We start from the raw sequence: 23,080 nt of genomic DNA, 5'->3' as shown, positions 1-23,080 counted from the left end.
AGGTAATTTGAGCTTTTTTGTGGTAATTTCAGCTAGTATTTTGAGCTTTTCTCAAGAAATGTTTAATGTATACTTTCTTGTTGAATTTTTCAATGGTAGTTGTATTATTAGTTAAATAAGTAAATGTCTCTTCAATTAGAAAAAAGAAAAAAGAAATCCTTCCGGTAGACCTGGAAAACCTGAACAGCTGTGAGACAGTCTACCGACAGGATATCTTTTTTCTTTTTTCGGATTGAAGAGACGTTTACTTATTTATACTTCCTTCAGAAGCAGTAAATTCTGCATAATAGGTAATTTGTGTTAAAAAAGAAACTCGTCGGGTAATTTACTTCTTCGTTTACAGAATTAAAGTAAAATATGCAATTAAAATATCTAACTGTTTTTTCTTGTGTAAAAATCACATACTTTTTCAATACTAAACTATCGAAGATTTTTAGCAGATCCAACTAGAATTTAACAACTAACTTAAATCCGTCAAGTTTGATTTAACCTAATATTAATGAAAAAACGTCTCCACAATGAAATTTCTAGTTAAAAATCGGTAGTAGGTTATTTTATGGTAGTCAGCTTTTTGTTTATTGTGTGCAGTGCTACGAATACAATTTCTATAATAATTGCCACAGCGAGTGATTTTTAGAAACGATACTTTGACACTAATTGGTTGAATTGCCCCTGGCTTTGATAAATTTTAATTTAAAACTAATGTTTTTGTCAAAACTGGAGTCAATTTTCGACGCCATTTTATTTTTCTAAATGTATTCTTAAGGAAAAGATATATATCAGATGATTGAATTTTCAGTTCATGTAAAAACAGATAAAATTACATCTTTAAATTGTACAATTTAGTATTTACAATATTCTATCATCAGAAATCTTAAAATGTACAAGAAATACTTCATCTTATAATTATTGATGTATTTAGAAATTTTAGTTTCTGGTCAGTTAAAACTTTATGAAATATCGATTGTAAATGTGATGAACTTTTTACAAAAAAATTAAAAGTTGTAAAATCGTACGAGCTATAATAAAAATTTAAAATTAGTTAAGTATTTGAGAAAACTTTGTTTTATTTTCGTAGAGATTTTATGACTTTTGTTTTACAACTGAAAATTGCATATAGAAAAACTTTATTTTTTATATTTGCAAAATCGTTAATAAGTCCGACCCTACTGAAAATACACACGGCTCTATTCATCTCCCCCTGACCTTTAATCACTAAAATTTAATAGCATCAATCTTAATATACAATCCATTCTGAAAAACGTCAGAAATCTACGGCTCAAAGCACAGGAGTTATTAAGCATCAAAGAAAGTGAACAAAATCTTGCCAAACACACACTAACATCCACAGATACAGAAAACATCTCCGAATTTTTATGCATTTCTTGTCATTTTAATGTGTCTTGAGTTGAAAACTTAAAAATGTTGAGGGTCATTTTTTACCAATTCCCATACTATCCCTCTGTTATATATAACAGCTAGGATAGTAAAAATATAAATATAAAATAAACATTTTACTCCATATTATTACTTCTCATTATTTTTCTATACAGCCAATAATTCTATTCGCTAAACATTCTTGAATTAACTATCTGCCGCAGAACATGGGTGATGAACCGAATTGCATTCTGCATAATGAGTTATTTTAAGAATTTAATTTGTACATATATGTAAATTCGATCTTATATAATATGTTTTTCTTTTATCAAATGATTTAAAAAAATACAATATTAGTTGATTAGAAATTACATATTTATGTTCAAATACTAACAATTCAAAATTATAATTAAGTGTAATATCTGATATAGATTTAACTTTTAACTAATCAATTTTCTGTTTAATACATTCAAAACATGACCCAACTGCTTGAATATGAGCTTCATTCTTTATTTTAAAAAAGTTTCTGTTTCAGACAGGTTTTTTTGTTTTTCATACATTTTATATACGTTTTTATTGCAAGATATATATTTGAAATTGTAAATTTTATTTCTCGAGTCATTCGTTTTTATTTCTCGAGTCATTTGGAAAACTTTTTTCTACAGCAATCAGCTCGTCCAATCATGTTTAGCCATTCAAATTTCAAAATATTTAAATACTATTCCTCTTCGAAAAAGTCTGCAGATGTTCTTTTCTACTCTTTTTCATCGAATTTGTAAGACTTTCTTATTTACTTTCAATTCTATTATTTGCTTTTATTAGGTTATTTTACTTCATTTAAATTAATTTAGATTAAATATATAATTGATCTTTTACTACAATACATCAAAAATATCTATTTATAAATTGTTAGTATTAGGTCTTAACTTATAAAATTTGTTCCCTCTGAAGTAGATACTCGGGTTCATAATTTACAGAAATGAATGTAATTTTATGTAAATTAAGAAATGTAATGTACAATTCTATTAAAAATCGTTACCCTACTAACTAAACAAAAGTATGGTTAACCGATGTGTTAATGATTTATTTTAACTTTTAACTAATTTAACAATTTGCCATAATTTTCTTCTAGTACTGTAGCGTAATTATTTCGAGTTACATTCAAGTATATACATGCGTATATGTGGGCATGTATGTATATTGGTGAATATGTACAGGTGTATATGTGTGTTTTCTAATTCTCTACATATAAATCTTTATTTTCTAGAAAAACAAGAAATTTCTAATATATTGTTTTATTACGTATAACTTGTTGAATGAGCTTTTATTGATATTTGAATGAATTTTTTGACAACTGTATTAAGCATTTCGCTGCTCTCTTCTTTATCTATATCACAGATAAACTATGTAGAACTAAAGCAGTTTAAATACTATGAAATAATATCGTTTAAAACGAAATTCTACGAATACATTAAAGCGGAACCCTTTCGTACGAAAACGGCAATTACTGTAATATTTCGGGCATTCAACAAGAATTTCGAACTGAACCTGCGAGAAGACAATTCAATAACATCTCCAAGCAGCAAAGTTTTCATTGTTGGAAAAGAAATTATCAAATTATATCTGAAGAATGTCGAGGGGTCTACCATTTACGAAGGAACTGTTTCGGGTGCAAAGCAATCTTTCGTAAACGGATATCTGCACGAAAATAAATTTATTGGTAAAATTGAATCAAGTAATGAAATATATTATACAGAAACTGCCTCTACGTATTTAAAGGATGCAATTTATAAAGATAAATTAATCATTTATAAAGAAGTGGACATATTACCTATACAATATAGCTTGAACGGGAGTGCATTCTGTAGTAATCGTCTGTTAAATAATTCAGTATCAACAAACCTATTCAATTATAACAAGATTTGGATGTCAGACATTTTCGAAAAATCTGCAATTAATAAAAAGTAAGTCTCGTTAATATTTTTTGGAATTATTATTAGTCACTATAAAGCTATTTGTAAATTTTTAACTAACAATATTGTTTCAATTTGTATATTTTGCATAATGTCATTCAGGAAAAAATTAATTTGCAATCTGGAAATTATGGCAGATCATACTTTTGTAAATCATTTTAATGGCGATCGGGCAACCATTATTGCCGAAATGTTGTATCACGTGAAAGTGGCAGACAAAATTTTTCGAAAGTTAGATTTGGATAAGACCGAATTATATAAAATAATCGGCTTCAATGTAGAGAAAATCACAGTTATAGAAGATGCGTCTAATCCTTTGTATCTTCTGAATTTCAATGACACTGATAACGAAGAGTTTATGTTATATCTGGGATCAACTGCGAAACAAACTTCGTGTTTGTTTATAAACTATTCTCACAGAGATTTTGGCTTCGTTCTTGGAACTTCGTACATAGGTATGTTTGCTTTCATGTCACTTTTAATAATGTATGACATCTTCGTGTTATTTTTGTCGTGATAATTATAAATCGAACAGAAATATCTTAATGGTATTACCATTAAGATATTTCTGTTATAATCTTATATTAACGGAATAAGCCAACGCGACACATAGGTAATCTGCCAAGCAATGTGCTTCCCGAAGGACATTCAGTTGGAAATCTACTCCTCTATGTATTAGGAATGTTTCACGTTCAGAAAAGTGGTAAAGCTTTATGTAATTAACCCGTTGTTGAGGAACGAACTCGCGAATAACTGCCAGTGTCTATCTATCATTGACCGAGTGGATAAAACCATTGCAAATTGGTAGGCGTTCGTGAGTTCACGCATCTCCAACGGGCTGGCTATGTGGTGTATTAGGGGTTTTCTTCGTGGTAGTAACACCTAAATACGGGCCAGCTTTTCATAAAAGTCCTTCCAGGAGAAAACAATCTTCATACCGGTACATCTAAAATCCAATATAACCTCCTAAGCCTTTTAAGTTTCCGGTCCCCAAGACGAAAATTAACAACCCGTAAATGACAACCCGTATAGGCTAACACTTAAACTGGATCAACTATCGGGCACCGATGTGCACTTTTTAGACGTCGCCATTCAACTCAGGGTAAACAGTATTAAAACGCGGGTGTATTACAAGCCCGACTACCTACCTATGTACATACCCGCTGGGTCTGAGGATCCGTACCCATATAAGATTGCGGCATTTAGGGCGTTAGTTAGGAGGGCGTACACTCATAATTCTAAATGGGAAGACACTGTCACAGAGCTAGGACACATAGAAAACATAACCGCTAGTCATGGATACAAACGTGGCCTTGTCCGTAGATTAGCGCGTAACTTCCGTAATACAAACATAGCTCATCACGCCTCAGTCGCGCGGGATGGGTCCAATTCGGGTCCAAACCAGCGCACTGTAGTCCAGTACAACAGAGGTCTGCATGCCCTGTACAATGGAAATAGCGCGGAAGAAGGGCACCAAGTTGGCGTACTCAAGAACCCAATCGATCTATTCGCTACTCAGGAACGCCAAAGACAGGCCAGATTTTCTAAGAGCGCCAGGAGTATATAGTATCCCGATAAGGGATCACAGGTCCCAAAGGGACCTAATATACATCGAATCTACCAAGAGGTCCGTTGAAAGAAGGATCTCGGAACACAAGTATGACGTTGCCAAAAAGAAGACACACCACCGCCCTGTCGACGTACGCTACGGGCCCTGATGTAAAAGCAGATATTGATAAAGCCAGCCTCATTAAAAGGTCATTCGATACGGACCGCATCAGGAGCTTGGAGACCCTTGAGATTTACAAGGCGTCAAAATCGGGGAAGTTTATTAATTTCAAAGATGGCAACGTTTTATCGTATGCGTGGCGGTATATCTCCGAGGTGCACCCGCAATGGTAGCCGTGTAGTATGCCTGTACGGATAGACAGCGTCATTTTTATGATAGTATCATGTATATTAAATGCATGTTGGATCCTTCTCAATTATTGCACGCGGGAGATTTTCTATCATTTGAATTTCAAAAGCATTCTATTTTCATTGCATTCCATTTACAAAACCGTCAAAAAACCTGACGAAGATCTCGGAAGAGAATCGAAAACGTTAGTTGGTTGTTAATTTTCGTCTTGGGGACCAGAAACTTAAAAGGCTTAGGATATTATAGTGGATCCTTCCAGGAGGCATCAGCTCGGCAGATTACCCACATATTGCGTTGCAGTAACCTAATAAGGCAAACCAAGTTTATCGTCAGTAATATTTCTCACTGTACAGGAATTATCTTAATAATTAATAACTTGTTGCCAGATACAAATTCGACTTATGATCGCTTTAGAAATTCAATTTTTCACACTGTCTTTTTTTAATCTCCTAAAACATTTTAAATAATTTACCTGGAAATTTGCTAGTGTTATGCGTTTCATAACGAACATAAAAGATTCCGCTCAATGCCACAAAAAATAAATAACTAGATTTCAGAATGGTAATATGTGAATTTCATGTATGCTCTACTCGAGTGGGTTATTGAAATTGATATTCTTAATCTTGGTACACATAAGTCAAGTTCAGGATAGAGCACAACTGCGCTTAAGTAATGTACTTGCCGTAAACAGTAGCCTACTTGAATGATGTCAGTGTTGAAGATGGGGGAAAGTAAATTCGTTTTAATGTTAATAAAACGCTTTATACGCAAGATTTATTAATCTTATAATATAGTCGAGGTCGGTTGATAATAATAATAATAATAATAATAATAATAATAACTCTCCATGGTCACCACCTGGTCGTGGTGGGAGAGCCCAGTAATTTTACTGATCCATAGGGCAATGCAGGCTGGAGCACAAGCTCCTGGTAGGGACACCCATGCCAGTAAGGTCTATGGGGAGAAATGAAGCTAAGAGTGACCACACCCACATTCTGTGGTGATATTTATTATGGTAATAACTAGATCAAAGTGTGATACCGGCTCGGACGTCGCCCGGGTTAACAAGGTCCGCGTTCGTGGGTTAGGCAGAGGCTCACGTTCGAAAAATAGGCCACAGTCTCCCTTGGTTACCGGTGGCGAAAGCAGCACCGGCCCAAGCATGGCTACTGCAATGCCCTCAACAGATGTGAGGAACCAACCTAGCCTTGGTGTTTCTGTGGCAATGCATCCACAGACCACAAAGGCTGGAAAACCACGCCAACGGATGAAATGGACAGTAGAAATGAACGAGTTTATCATCCGTACTTACTACACAATCACAAAACTCGAAACAAACATGACAGCATACAGACAACAACTACACCATAGATTCACACAACAGTATCCTCACCTCACTGTCACCGAACAAAGGGTTGTTGATCAAAAAAGAACAATTATACACAACAACCTTATTCCACAAACAACACTTGAACTTATCAAACAACAGGTTGCTGATCAAATACATCAACAGACAGAAACATCTAACATTAATGAAGATCATGTAACCTGTCAGGATAATCCAGCAACAAGCATTGATAATAACACACATACAACAATTACCACTAATGATACTACAGACACTTCCTCATCCATCACTGATAACATAGACATAGATTTAGTTAATACGCTCTCACTTATATTTCAGGAAACACTCACTAAATATACAGGCACAGATCCCACACAACGACCACGAATACCAAAAATCAACACGTCAAAGGAAGTAGGAAAAACACTAAATTATGTAAACACTCACTTAATACCACACTACATTCATTCAATTTCTACACTCGCAGACATTCATACATTAGTTTATGCTGGGGCAGTCACAGTAGTGACACACCATGGACTGAAAGTACAGTCACAGACAAATACACAGAAAACACAATACTATCACAAGCCTGCCTGGCAGAGAAGAATAGAAATACAAATAAATGACATTAGACAGCAATTAGGCAGGCTGACACAATACACTAAAAGCAACATAACACCCAAATTAAGAAAACAGCTCAAAAACATTTTTAAGAAAATAAAAACGCATACAAAACATGAACATCACAACACACACATTACAGAATACATTGATACACTAAAGCAAAAACTTGCTGCCAAAGCACGTAGACTCAAACGATACAAAACATGTACACTACGAAAACAACAAAATAAATTATTTACAAACAATGAAAAACTCTTTTACAGACAAATTAATAACAAAGCAAACACTGATACACAGCACAGTGGCACACCAACAGAAGAAGAACTCACAACATATTGGTCTTCTCTTTGGTCCAGTGCTGTCACGCACAATGCTGAAGCAGGCTGGATCGAGGAGGAGAACAAAAACTTACACAACATACCAACTATGCCCTGTGTTGAAATAAGCATACATGATTTCCAATACACTGTTAACAGAACACACAACTGGAAGACACCTGGTGTAGACAACATTCACAATTTCTGGTACAAAAAGTTTACATCACTGCACCAGGAACTAGCTAAACACCTAACACACATCATCATCAATCCACAAGACATGCCAAATTTTCTTATTCAGGGCATCACCTACATGAAACCTAAAAACAACAATACCACAGACCCCACACAATACAGACCAATTACATGTCTTCCAACACTCTACAAATTATTGACATCCTGTATTGCAAACAAAATATACAAACATGTTGAAGAACACGACATTCTAACGGAACAACAAAAAGGTTGCCGTAGAAATCACAAGGGATGCAAAGAACAGTTACTCATAGATTCAGTCATTCTACGGCAAGCACACAAACAACACAGAAACATACACATGGCATATATAGACTACAGAAAAGCATTCGACAGTGTTCCACACAGTTGGCTGCTACATATTCTACACATGTACAAAATACATCCATCACTCATTACATTCTTCCAAAACACTATGCAGCACTGGAGAACAACACTACATCTCAGGGTTCATAACACTTCCATACAAACAAAACAAATCTTTATTAGGCGAGGAATTTTTCAAGGAGACTCTTTGAGTCCTCTCTGGTTCTGCCTAGCCTTGAATCCATTATCCAACATGTTAAACAACACACAATATGGCTACAATATCAGGCACGAAAAAACAACACAGTATACACTGTCACATCTCATGTACATGGATGACATAAAACTTTATGCATCCACACAAAAACAACTTCATCAACTCCTACAAATCACACATTCATACACCAAGGACATACAAATGGAATTTGGCCTAGATAAATGCAAAACAGTTCACATAGAAAAAGGAATCCTGAAGAAAGAAGATTTTGCACTTGGATATGGAGACATTATTGAATCCATGGAAGAGGGCGAGTTCTACAAGTATTTAGGATTCCAACAGGCCAAACTAACAGAACATGCACAAATAAAGCAAAGATTAATTAAAGAATACCAAAGTAGGTTAAATGCTATTCTCAGAACACAGTTAAATGCAAAACACACAGTTAAAGCAATAAACACATATGTCATCCCAGTACTCACATATTCTTTTGGAGTTATACATTGGACTCACACAGATCTTGAGCAACTCCAAAGGAAAACAAGAACAACACTTACTAAGCATAAACAACATCATCCTAAATCCGCCACAGAAAGATTAACCCTTCCACGTAAAGATGGTGGACGTGGCCTGATTGACATAGTTAACCTTCACTACAAACAAATACAGTCACTGCGAGAGTTTTTCTACAAAAAACAAGAAACATCACAATTACATAAAGCAGTAACTCTAGCAGACTCGAATAACACACCATTAAACTTACACTCACATCATATGGACACAACACAACATATAAAAAGCATAGACACCATTAAGCAATCGTGGGCTCGAAAGGCACTCCATGGCAGGCATCCTTACGATCTGGCCCAGGATTTTGTTGACAAAACTGCGTCAAACAGCTGGTTAGCTCGGGGATGCCTCTTTGGGGAGACGGAAGGATTCATGATTGCCATACAGGATCAGGTCATAAATACTAAAAACTACAGAAAACACATACTCAAAGATGCAACACTCACAAATGACACATGCAGAAAATGTCACATCATGCCAGAAACTATACAACACATCACCTCTGGTTGCAAGCTCTTCGCACAGACAGATTATTTACACAGACATAACCAAGTAGCAAATATAATACACCAAGAGCTTGCAAAGAAACACAAATTAGCAGACATCCACGAACCATACTACAAATACATTCCACAGACAGTATTGGAAAACGACACGCACAAAATGTACTACGACAGAGCCATAATCACAGATAAAACAATTTACCACAACAGACCAGACATCACACTCATTGACAAACACAATAAAATCACATACATTATAGACATATCCATTCCAAACACTCACAATATACAAAACGCATGCACTGAAAAAATTAGCAAGTACACAGAACTCGCCCAGGAAATAAGGCATCTGTGGAGGATGGATAGGGTGCTTATTGTACCTGTAGTTCTCTCCTCTACAGGTGTCATACCACACACACTACACAAAAGCCTGGGCACATTAGAATTGAATAGAAACACATACATCACTCTACAGAAGGCCACTATATTGAATACATGTCATATTGTGAGAAAATTCCTGAATACAGACACACACACTGATACACTTCTTTAATTTCTGTTTTGGTTACTATGCCTTGACTTTGGTCCGGCATAGTACACAGCCACCGGTGTTAACCGAGTATATCTAACTTAACCCAACATAATAATAATAATAATAATAAGCACAGAGCGAAAACGGTTAGGAGTTGAAAGTTGAAATTTGGTACACAGTTAGGATACGTCACGAGAATGTACACAAAAAAACGATTTTTCGAATTTCCCCCCCCCCCGAGGGAGAGAGGGAGAGGATTATGGCTTATACTAAAAAACTCGGCTTCTATTGTACTATTTTGGATGCGGTTTATTGCGTTTTTAAGTGCGTTTTAGTAAGGTTTGCCGTGAAATGCACATTAAGAAGAGATTTTTGAAAATTCAACACACCGAAGGAAAAAGAGGATAAAGTTAATTTTAGTCAGTATAAAGTGTAAATAATAGAGAAGGAAAGTAAATAGTGGGACATATAGTATACGTTTTGGAAATTAATAAATATTTTAATCATTATCTCTTTTCGAATAACCTAATGACAATAAATCCAAAATAACCGAATTCGAACAAATATTTGAATTCGGTCCAAATTCCAAAAATTCGAAATACAATGTTCCAAACAAGTTTTTTTAGAATTTATAAATTAAAATTAATCATTTTATTTAAGTAAGGTTATCAAGTAAGTAAATTCCATTATAATGAGAATTAACTTACATGCTCGAGCAACGCCGGGCTCATCTGCTAGTAAAATTTAATATTGTTTAAAACTTAAAGGTTTTGTTATCCATAGTCTCAAAACTTTTTCCATAAGGTTATAGATTATAGTCTCGCTAATCCGACCATTTCTAGCGTTAGCAGGTCGACAGGTTGACAAGAATGCTGGATTATTGATAGTGTACAGCCCTACAGGCAATGAAACATTTGGAAAACAATACCTAACGGTGACCTGTCATCCTTTAGTATTGTTTTTAGAAGCAGTTGGGAAAATTAGATGGAGAGATAACATGCAATATTGTGCACAGAAGTCGAGCCATGGACGTGTGACCTAACTAATATTTTCTTGGAAGTGATCAGTGTGGAAGGTAGCCGAATAATTAGGAAGCCGGATTAGCGAGTCTTCTGTAATTGCAATTGTCAGTTACTATCGCACTACATTAATGTTTTTTATTCAATGCATATAATAGGAAAAGTTTGTTCTGGAAGCACGGAAGATTTTAGTCTCAACATAATCTCTATAACTAATTTTATGCATAATTATACACTACCAAAAGATGTTGTCGCTACAACATTGGTTCATGAAATAGGCCATTCATTCGGATGTGATCACGATCCACCAAATGACACAGTGTGTACACCCGGCAATTTGAATCATACTATAGGAAATTACATTATGTATAGTTATCTGGAAACGAATGAAATATTGTACAATCACTTGAAGTTCTCACCTTGTAGCGAAAGAAGTATGTACGATAATCTATTTGTAAACAACAAAGGTAATTAATTTTCATTCTTCTATAATTTTATGCATGACAATACTTAATTTAGAGTATCGTTTGATATTTTTACTTCAACATAAAATGCTTTTGAATGTACTGTAAGAAATGCGAGCAAACAGTTGCATAACTTTCCGGGCAAAAATTTTTAAAATTACGCTTGGGGCCATCTGTTATAATATATTATTTTAAAATTTTTTTATCATTAACCTCTTAACAGTGGAACAGTCGGACTCGGCTCTACCAGTTAGTTGTGGAGATAAACCGTGGGAGTTTTTTTAAGAATTTTCCCACGCGTTTTTCTCGTTTCCGTTTAGGAAAAAAAATTTTTAAACAGTTACGTCTTGTAAAGAAAAAATCGTTCTTTATTGTCACATAATTTTTTTATATATGAATTTTTTTCGCGGTAATTTTTTGCTAAAAATTTTTTTTTCAAATTTATATTAAATTCTTTATTGATTTTCCATCCGATACGATTTTTTCAAAACTTTTGAATTTATTTTCAATTTTATATAATTTTTTAAAGTTTTAGGCATTTAAGTAATGACGATTTTTTCCAACCTGCGAATCAAATTCAAGAAAATGTAATTGACAGTTAACGAATTTCATCCACAACAATAGAAGACGTAAAGGTTGTTATGACTACAACTGTCGGCCTTTCCCCCCAGACTGAAATGTGGGTGAAGGTCGTCTCGTGTTCTACTTTCTGTAGAAGTGACGTAATCATTGTAAATAAAAGAAAATTTCAGTATATCGTTTATTTAAAATTTTAAAATTCCTTGTTCAAATTTACGCCGAAATATTAAAGCGAATTAAAATATTAGCATTTTGTGAATAAACTTACTTGACATATAATAAATTTAAATAAATTAATCTTTAAGAAACAACAAAACAATAAAAAAATGTAGAAATATTTTTATATTCATCTTCACATTTATAACATATGTTATCGTCATTGACCGATATTTAATTTTAAAAACAATTTTCATCATTGGAATGCATCAGAAAAAGAAAGCATAACTTCTATAAAACACACTTCATTGAGAAGGTCCGCTTCACTGAAAAAGCCGACAGTTTTATGTTAGAAATCCAACGTGTGACCTACTTTCTCTAACATAGTAAAACAAAGTAAGTTACAGTACAACAATACACATAAACCTAAATAAATTAGTAGCCCAATAATACATACTTTCATGTAAATCCATATGTTATATCCAAAAGTCAGTTTTCCCAAATTGTTGAAAAATAAATTATTTTCAACTTTTCTTTTTGTAAAGTAGCATATTCTGAAAAACAAGTTCTATATTCAGCGTAAAATTTCCACCTTTTATCCGTTAAAAACAACGCAAAATGTACGAATCCACGTAATAAAAAATTATCGCAGTGAACTTCGAAAAAACCAGAAACACAGATACACCAGACTGCACTGTACAAAATTTTCCCACGAACTGATTCATATTTTAATGCACCTGTGAATAATTTCATCACATGACGAAAAGTTTTTGAATAAAAGCTAAAAGTTTTTAAAAATTCTTTCATAAAATCCGATGAATTTAATTAATACACAATAACTAAATCTGTTTAATAAAGATTAATAATTTTCCATTATAATTACGCAAATTAGATATAAAAAAGATCATCGCGCAAATTCTCCCGCGAACCATGGATGACTCTTACGTCATCAGGATTGAAGTTTCCTGCAAAATACTGAAAATTTTTATATAATTATTTTACTAATCCAGTCAAATTTAAATAATATAAAATGTCTAGATCTGTTTAATAAAGATTAGTAATGTACTATCACTAATATGCAAATTAGATATGACAAAGATCAATGTGGAAAAATTCCCGCCAAGATAAAAATAGCTTTCGGTCACGTGATCACCAAGAAATACGCCTTAAATTTAATGTTTGTGTACAAATTAATACATTTTAACTAATGTCATCGTTTAAAATTTAATGTTTCTGTAAAAATTAGTAAATTGTAACAAATTTCATCAAAGACAACAGAATAATTTTCAGCTCATAAAAACTCTACAATAAATGATTATTTCTTCGAAAGACGTCGATATGCACGAATAAATAATAAATATACAATAATGCTTTTATCCATTTTAAGTGGATATTGTAAAAATTAAGCTATTTAATTTGTTTGGCTTTTATAATTTAGTTTCCGAATATTTTACTGTGAAATTCCATTTAGTAAACAGAAACAAAGACAAGCTATTAGTTATAAACAGGACAATAGAATAATTTTTACGTAAATTGAGTGAAAATACAGAAAAAAACGAATTATATCAAAGATGGGGACAAACAAGCTTACATCCCCAGAACAGAGCTTATAATTTGTTGTCAATTTCAGCCTGTTCCTACTTTGACTGTTTTATGTTGGTAAAAACTTATTTTTTTAAAATAAAAGTACTTTGTTGTTAGTAAAGAAAGATAAAAGTATCGAAATATAATATTCAGAATTAAAAATATTGATGTATGTCCATATTAGAAATGTATATTTTTTTCCGATATTAGAAATAATATCACGAGAAAAACATTATATAAATGAAATACGGCCATAAACAATTTCTTTCTGTCAAATAAATTACGGATTAAACAGGCTTATCTAGAAAAATTCAATCGCGAATAACTGACTTTAAATATACAGAGGATACAGTATGCTTGTTATGTGATAGTATCTGCGTTTACAAATTAACAGAATTTTCCTTTTTTTTACACATTATTATGCTATAATCTAGGAAACTATGTTTAATAATAAGACATACTACAGAAAGGGTAAGAAAGGAACGTCAGTCATTGTAACTAATGTATTATTGAAAGTTTCATTCATATAGATAATTAATTTTATCAAGATACATTTCTCCAGAAGAAAATTATCGATATTTCTCGTAAATATAAGTAAATTTTATTATAATTTAGATAAAAACTCATTTTTTCCCCACGCATGGCTTCTTTCCCCTCCCTCTTACTCCTATACTTGGAACATTCCATTTCATAATTTGATGTAATAATAACGTTTAAAATGATTCTAAATAAAATATTGACACTTAAAGTAGGTTAATATAGGCCTATATTGTCACGAGTCTCAGGTGTATTCATAAAAATGTAATAATCTATACAATAATACTTTCTCACATGCTCCATGTGTTAAAGTTTGCAGCTGTAATTGAAGTAATATATAAAGAAACAAAATGTTTATATTATCAATAGTTATAAAAGATATCTTATTTTCACGTAGAAAAACAAAATAAGACAGAAGAAACAGACAATCACACGATATCTCTATCCAGGACATTCTATAATTGATTTCAAATTTCTAATGTCGACATACATGAATATTTTTGTGTGTGTGAATATTATATTTCGATACTTTTATGTTTCTTCACTAAGAACATCTTAAAACATTAACTTTTTACCAACAAAAAACAGTCGAAGTAGAAACAGGCTGAAAATAACAACGAATTATAAGCTCTGTTCTGGGGATGTAAGCTTGTTTCTCCCATCTTTGATATAATTCGATTTTTTTCTGTATTTACACTCAACTTACGTATAAATTATTGTATTGTGCTGTTTATACTTAATAACCTAACTTTGTTTCTGTTTACTAAATTGAATTTCACAGTAAAATACTCGGAAACTCTAAATTATAAAAGCCACACAGATTAAATGGCTTAATTTTTACAATATCAACTTAAAATGGATAAAAGCATTATTAAATAATTATTATTTATTCGTGTATATCGACTTCTTTCGAAGAAATACTCATTTATTGTACGGTTTATGTAAGCTGAAAAATTAAATTTTAAACATATTTCTTGGTGAACACGTGACCGAAAGCTATTTTTATCTTGGCGGGAGATTTCCTAGTGACCTATCTCATATCTAATTTGCATATTTGTAATAATATTTGTGATAATCTTTATTAAACAGATCTAGACATTTTATATTATTTAAATTTGACTGGATTAGTAAAATAATTATATAAAAATTTTCAGTATTTTGCAGGAAACCTCAATCCAGATGACGTAAGAGTCATCCATGGTTCGCGGGAGAATTTGCGCGATGATCTTTTTTATATCTAATTTGCATAATTATAATGGAAAATTATTAATCTTTATTAAACAGATTTAGTTATTGTGTATTAATTAAATTCATCGGTTTTTGTAAAAGAATTCTTTAAAACTTTTAGCGTTTATTTAGAAACTTTTTGTCACCTGATGACATTGGACAAGAGCATTTTCGTTTTGTTTATTGTATACGACAGTTCGCGCCAGATTTCGTAAAGTGCGGTTCGAATAATTCTGTGTTTCTCGTTTATTCGAAGTTCACTGCGATAATTTTTTATTACGTGGATTCATACATTTTGCGTTGATTGCAATGGATATTTTAAGGCATAAAGTTTACTGTGAATTAGTTCTAAATTCAGAAAGAAAAGTTGAAAATAATTTATTTTTCGACAATTTGGGAGAACTGATCTTTGTTTGGATGTAAATGAAGGCATGTAAATTTATTTGTGCATATAATTATCTAGTTCTAATTTCGAAACATTTATGGCATTTAGTGTTTATAAGCATGTTATTTAGACATGTCTACCAATTTATTGCTAAAACGTAGAACTACGTCAAAGAAGAATACAAACTTTAATTAGCAAGTAGTATCTTTATTAGAAAACTTATTTGTTGGTAGATTTTTTTACATTTAAAGTGTAATTACATGAAACTAAATGGATGTGAACATAGAAAGTAGAATATGGCAAGACTAATAGATAAAACTATTATTACATATTACTCGATCAGAAAAATTTATACTTGAAGAATTTTGTTTTGATAATTATTGCCTAGGGTTTATGTCGAAAATATTTTTCAGTTATATTTGTAATTACAGTTAATTCGAATAGTAATGGCGCTTAAATATTTATAGAATTAATTGAAGTTTTCGAATTTTGTTTTGAGGAAACTGAGGAAGGCAAGAGTATCTACAGTTGTATAATGAACTGAATTTAAGTAAATTAGGTGACTTTGTATGTTTCGATGTAGTTTTTTATAATATTACGATATACGAACTTTCGATTTTGTAAATTGTATTATACTAAAAAATAAAGTTTTTCGTTATTCTCCTACTTAATGATGTATTTATAATGTTTCTGAACTAAATAATACTTATTAAATTGAAATCCGAGCATTACAAATTACTATGAATATTAAAGAAGACCGTTTTACTATAAACTACTACGGTATACTACAGCTTACTCCAATGTTGATTCTACGAAAAGTAGGTCAGACAAGGACCGTTAGACTAATGACGTAGGCTGTTTACTTTTTCCGGTTGCATCGGTGCACTCCCGATAGCGTCATTTACAGAAGTCACACCTACTTTTTTCTGATGCGAGCCAATTAGGAATATTAATTTTTTTAACCAATCAGATGACGGCGGGAGATTTAAATTCGATTTATGTCGATAGATGGCCGTCTAAAATTTCATATTTATTTTAATTTTCTCTCTTTTATTGTAATTTCTCGAGAACTAAAGGATATTCCAAAACAAAGTTGGAGAACCCAACTACTCGTGAAAATTCTACGACTTCACGAAATGGTCCAGGTATTTTATAAGAATTTTTTAACGACTATAGTCGTCCTTCACAACTGCCACTCGATCGTCTTGGACGACTATTCTCGTCCTTCACTGTTAAGAGGTTAATTATTGTAAAATCGCAAAACGCTTTATTTTACCGGTAGAGCTAAGTTTTTTTTAATAAAAACATAATGTAAGTGCTAATAACAAATAAAATGTTCATTAAATATGATCCCACTGAAAATATCCTACATGAACCCCTGTATCTCTCCACCTCGATTTTTCACCACTAACATTTAATAGCATTAATGCCCCTAATAAGCAGACCTCCCTGTTAAATTCTAGAAATTTTCGACAAAACTCACAGAAGTTATAAAGTTTCAATGTTGTTGGATAAAGTAATGCAAACAGGAGAAAAATCCACATAATTTTGCATCCTACGACGTTTCCAGATTCGCTGAGTCCAAAATATGTAAAAATCATGGGGAGGTCATTTTGGACCGATCCATACAATTTTTCTCTTATATAGAACAGTCAGAAAAGTAAAAATAACGTTTCTGTTATACGTTTTTCGGTTAATGTTACCTATGGTTCCAAAATAGCGGCTCGTCTCTGATTCCAGCAAATTGAAGAAAGGAAACAGTGGGGCCGCACGTTCTAACCTAACCTAACTTAACCTATTCTAATAAATTACCATAATTATTACCAACAAAATTATTAGAATAGGTTAGGTTAGGTTAGGTTAGAACGTGCGGCCCGCTGTTTCCTTTCTTCTATTTGCTGGAATCAGAGACGAGCCGCCATTTTGGAACCATAAGTAACATTGACCCATTTTTCATATCAAATATTTAACAATAATCTCGATTATTAAAGTTTTATTTATCATTTGTACTAATTTTATTTGTAAAGATGGGATTTACCACCCATGAGAAATTGCTAGGAAGTTGTCCGCGATGATTCAATTCCAGATCTCCCAGAGCAGTAGGATGAAGAAAATAATGTTAATATGAATAGCTTAAAAAATAATAACAACAATAAAACCACTAAAACTGAAAGTGGTATTTATTTTTGCATGCATATTCTATGAGGACTTTCCTTGGAAAGTTATAACAATATACAAAGAAAATTTAGGTAATTTTCTTATTTATTGAATCTTTCACTTCTTACATATATGGTTATTTAATGTCTTACAGTCTTTTATCTTATGAACCTTCTAAATATTTTATGACATAGAATCATAGTATTTTTGTTTAATATTATTTACGCTCGTTTCTAAAATTAAAGCAATACACATAAGTGTGAAATAAAATAAGCAGATATCAAGTGCCACCATTGCATACAATAGCTTGAGTTAGTTCTTAAAATAAATTTCATTAACAATAAAAAATAATTTTATGTCGACAATATATTTTTTTTAATAATGAAATGAATTTCAAATTCTACAATTGTTTTGGAACAAATAAACTGTGATAATGGAAAATTTTATCAAAATGAATTATTTTGTAATTCTGCTAACTATTTTTGTTTCTTTTTCTTCATCGGAATCTTCACTAAATTATCAAAAATTGTATCAGATCGAACATTATGAAATAATAGATTTTAAAACAAATGTCTCCGAAGGTAAAACATTAGAACACACAAGAATAAAGACACCAATCACGGTGAAATTTCGAGCATTTAAGAAGAATTTTAATTTGATACTGCAAGAAGACAACTCAATAATATCTGCAAATGCCAAAGTCTATATAGTTGCAGACGAAATTATCAAATTATATCCGAAAAACATCGAAGGCTCTTCCATATACAAAGGAACCGTTTCCGGAGAGAAACAATCATTTGTAAATGGATACCTACATAGAAATGGATTTATTGGCAAAATCCAGTTCAAATACGAAACTTATTTCATAGAAAACGCATTTGCATATTTAAAAGACGAAACCTTTAAAGATAAATTGATAATTTATAAAGATGTAGACATAAAATTCGTCAGATGCAAAAGCTTCGAACGATATTGGTCCTGTTTCAAGAAGAAAATACATCATTCATTATATACTAATTCGCCTTATTATAAAGAAAACTGGAGGTCTCATTTTGTGCAAAAGTCTACAGTTGATGAACAGTCAGTTTCATTCGTTTTACGTTTCTAAATTAATTATTTGTGGAATCATTTCTAATTTAAACAGTTAAAATTGTAACGAAATTATATTATTCAAACTCATTTCTGTTTTTTAATTGTTTTCGGAAATAGGTTAATGTGCAATATAGAGATAATGGCAGATCACACTTTTGTAGAAAATTTTAATAGGGATCGTGGAACAGTTATCGCCGAAATGTTATATCATGTGAAAGTTGCAGACAGAGTTTTCAGAAATTTAGACTTCAACAAGGAAGGTGCACCTAAAGGAATAAGAATTAACGTGGAGAAAATTACTGTAATAGAAAATCCGTACAATCCCACGTATTACTTAAATGGATACGTTGACAAAGCTACTGCATATTCGAAACTTCTGGCTGAAAACTCAAAACAAGCCCGGTGCATGTTTATAGCCTTCTGTCACAGAGATTTTCACGGAAAAGTTGGTCAGGCTTTTACAAGTAAGACTGAGAATATTGTGGAATATTAGTTTAAATAATACTATAATTGACTAATAGTCTATTTTAAATTATTATTACTGATAACAAAGTTAATAACAGAAGTTTTTTATGAATGTTTTTTAAACATATAAGTGTATTGGCATGCTTCGTAACTACTGTAACGAATCACATCAATAAATAGAAAGTTACATTTAATATATTAATTACTTATTCGTTAGTAATTATAAGTAAAAGTCTTAAGTAATAGAAATAGTTTCGTATTTCTCAATTGATTGAATGTTAAATTAGGAGTTTTCGTAGAAACATTCCACTGCTTTTATATAAATCTCGGAATAACGTTTTGTAGTTTACATTATTGGCGACAATCAATTACCACTCCTCTTACAATGTCTCTGTATTGTGCACGCCTGCTTATTTGACACATAGTCTTATTTACAGCTGATCTTCACATGTTAAGGCTGTTCAATTATCCACAACTTCGAAACGTAGTAAACGTTTAAAAGTCATGGAAAGTTGAACAGCCTTGCCTCCAGCTCGGTGTTCAATGAAAAGTTTATCTGCTTCTCCATTTAAATTGAAATAATAATTTACGTGAAGTTCATCTTTCTGCTCTATTATTATTAAAAATTGTTCCATTTAAAAAGTTTTAATTTTAGCCGAAATAAATAAAAGTTATGTTTTAGTTACGTTCCCATGCTTTTGAAATCTCATAATATAATCGAGAGAAGTTGATAATAATATTAATAAGCGCAAGTCAAAACCTTCAGGATTTAAAAGTTGAAATTGAAGTTAAAGTACGCCATGAGCATGTACAGTACACTAAGAAGAAATTTTTCGGATTTTTTCTTTTTTTTGTTTTTTTTCTTGCGGGCAGAGGAGAAACTTAAGGATTATTCTGACCCCGGATTTTCCTGTACTACTTTAGATGCAGTTCTTTTTCGTTATTGCGGGAAATTTAACATATTTTTAGATATATCTAAACGTTTTCTGGTCTCGTTAGAGGGGTGGCCTAATTCTTGCACACGGTGAAAACGGGGAAGATCAATTATAATCTAATAATCTTATCATTTGCTATCGTTATATTTTGCTCGAGCAATGCCGGGCTTATCTGCTAGTATCTTATGCTTTCACATATTTACTCGAAGATTCTTTTATAATGTTTTATTTCTATCTTCTCTAATTTATTGTGTTCATATTTAACACTTGACTTTTAGTCTTTATATATTTTGCAAATGTGTATGTTTGTAACGTTACTTTTTGTATAAAATCCGAAAATTTTTCTCTAATATCATTGATATATTATAAATATTTACGGTTATCGATCTATGTATTTCTCGATTAAAGACAGTATTTTTATACATTTATGCGAATGAAAACTTACATAAATAATATGACATGTAAACTAAATCATGCTCTTTCTACATATTTCATACGGTATATAATTTTTCAATTAACAATATTCGAATAATATTTTTAAAGAATGCACTTTGGCCAAGCAAAATGCATCACCTCGAAGGAAGATTCCATTGTTTCAATATCTACAGTCCATCATAGTTGCATTTTACTCGGTCGGCAGTGTATTTATGTCATATGCGGTGTTAATAATAATAATCATCATTAAAACATTTAGAATACTTCTGAATGTTTATAATGTTGTTTTAGATGGTGTTTGCCACGGAAACACAAAAGGAAAAAGCATAAACGTGGCATTTGTAACTAGCATTGCAAATGAAAGAAGAGTTCCAAAGATGGAGATTAGTAAAAGTTTGCTTCACGAAATGGGACATTCGTTTGGGAGTACCCACGATCCTCCTAATGATCCAGTGTGTTCACCTGGAGACCGAAGAGATTATTCAGGAAATTATATTATGTACGGTGCTTTGATTGCTAACTATACGGATGGATCGTTGTACAACAACTGGAAGTTTTCTCCTTGCAGCAAAAATGAAATATACGACAATCTTTTCGTGGATAAGGGAGGTGCTTAATTTTCAATTACCATTTAATTTTATCAACACGATAATATTATATTTAAATAAAAATTCTGTGCAATGCATATTCTATATGATTTTTTACTTTCCCAACTGTTATATATAACAGTGGGAAAGTATGGCGATCAGTCGACAAATGACTCCCCAAAATTTTTACATTTTGGATTCAGTAGAGGTTGAAACGTCGAAAAATGCAACAAAAATTCGGGGGTAATCTCTGCATATATAGCTGTTAGTGTATGAATGTGACAAAATTTTATTTATCGTTTCTTGATGCGTAATAACTCCTGTGTTTTCACCCCTTCAAAAATTTTTGAAGTTATGCACGGAAGTTCGTTTATTACGGAGAGTGAGGCTATTAAAATTTGGTAAAAGTCAAGGGGATGAGGAAATATAGATAGTCTCCCTAGAGATGACACTTAATGACGATTTTACTCGTTATCAGCATTTAAAATTTTTGTAAAAATCCTATTTCTACCCTAAAATGAAGCTTTATGCTATTTTGTAATAGTTAAAAATATGAAAGTTTTAAATAAATTATAAATGATGGCGCCACAAATGATGCCAGGAAAGTTAAACAACTTCTCGCTGGATTTTTTACACTTAAATTATTCAATTTTAGAACTTTTTTTTTTCATTTCAAAATTTACTATTTTCAATTCTAAAATCTTTTAAAACATTTTGTAGCCTTTTGCATGACGAAGCCAAAGTCAATATGTGGTAACGGAATAACAGAACCAGGAGAAGAATGCGACTGCGGAAGTACAGAATCCTGTCAAAAACTGGATCCGTGTTGTAATCCTCCAGGATCACGCGCACCGTGTACACTCCTCAAACAATCGCAAAACTTTTGTAGTCCGCGAGAAGGCGATTGCTGCAACGAGAAGTGCGAATTTGTTGCAAAAGAAAAACAACGCCAATGTTTCGTGTACACTCCTTGCAGAGAAAAAATTCTCCACTGCAACGGATTGTCGCCATTCTGCCCGGAGGTGATTTTACCAGATGGAACATCGTGTTCGGGTCCGAATGTCTGTAAATCTGGCAGTTGTCTCGTGGATGTTTGCAAAAATAACGGACTACAATTATGTAAATGTCCAAAAAGCTTAGAATGTCAGATATGCTGTACGGATAAGGAAGGAAACTGCAAATCGACTTCGGAACGAAAGATTTTCCTACCAAATAACACAATATTTGCCGTATTTCCAGGAACGCCTTGTAACGACAATAGTGGAAAGTGCTTAAAGTAACAGAATATTATTTCGTTAATTACTGTAATTACTATTTATGGTAAAATCGAATTCTTACTTTTTCAGAGATGGAACATGCTATTCTGAATATATTCCTGGAAATTGGTGGAATACTTTCTGGCCGTATTTATTACCGGTTCCATTATATTTGACTTTCCATCTATTCATGTTTTTGTATCGATATTCCAAAACGAAATTATTAGATTTGAAATCTGACAAGAAAATTGACAATTAA

At 32.2% G+C, this 23,080-nt stretch overlaps 1 protein-coding gene across 1 annotated transcript; it reads left to right on the top strand.

The window, feature by feature from the left end:
* The first annotated feature begins 18,502 nt into the window (after positions 1 to 18,502).
* Positions 18,503 to 23,080, top strand: LOC136974778 (disintegrin and metalloproteinase domain-containing protein 10-like). The gene is made up of 5 exons (XM_067269717.1): positions 18,503 to 19,131; positions 19,261 to 19,607; positions 21,270 to 21,587; positions 22,286 to 22,841; positions 22,912 to 23,080. The coding sequence occupies exons 1-5, from the start codon at positions 18,503 to 18,505 to the stop codon at positions 23,078 to 23,080; spliced, it is 2,019 nt and encodes a 672-aa protein (XP_067125818.1).

Source organism: Centruroides vittatus, unplaced genomic scaffold, assembly GCF_030686945.1.
Source record: "Centruroides vittatus isolate TY-2023 unplaced genomic scaffold, ASM3068694v2 contig_356, whole genome shotgun sequence".
Taxonomy (NCBI): Eukaryota; Metazoa; Arthropoda; class Arachnida; order Scorpiones; family Buthidae; genus Centruroides; species Centruroides vittatus.
Note: the sequence above shows the minus strand (reverse complement) of the source record. Positions and strands in the feature narration are given on the sequence as shown.

Coding starts and splice junctions, on each gene's coding strand:
- LOC136974778 (XM_067269717.1), top strand. CDS start 18,503: ATGAATTATTTTGTAATTCTGCTAACTATTTTTGTTTCTTTTTCTTCA. Junction 19,132..19,260: donor AAGTCTACAGTTGATGAACA/GTCAGTTTCATT, acceptor TTTCGGAAATAG/GTTAATGTGCAATATAGAGA. Junction 21,588..22,285: donor TCTTTTCGTGGATAAGGGAG/GTGCTTAATTTT, acceptor AACATTTTGTAG/CCTTTTGCATGACGAAGCCA.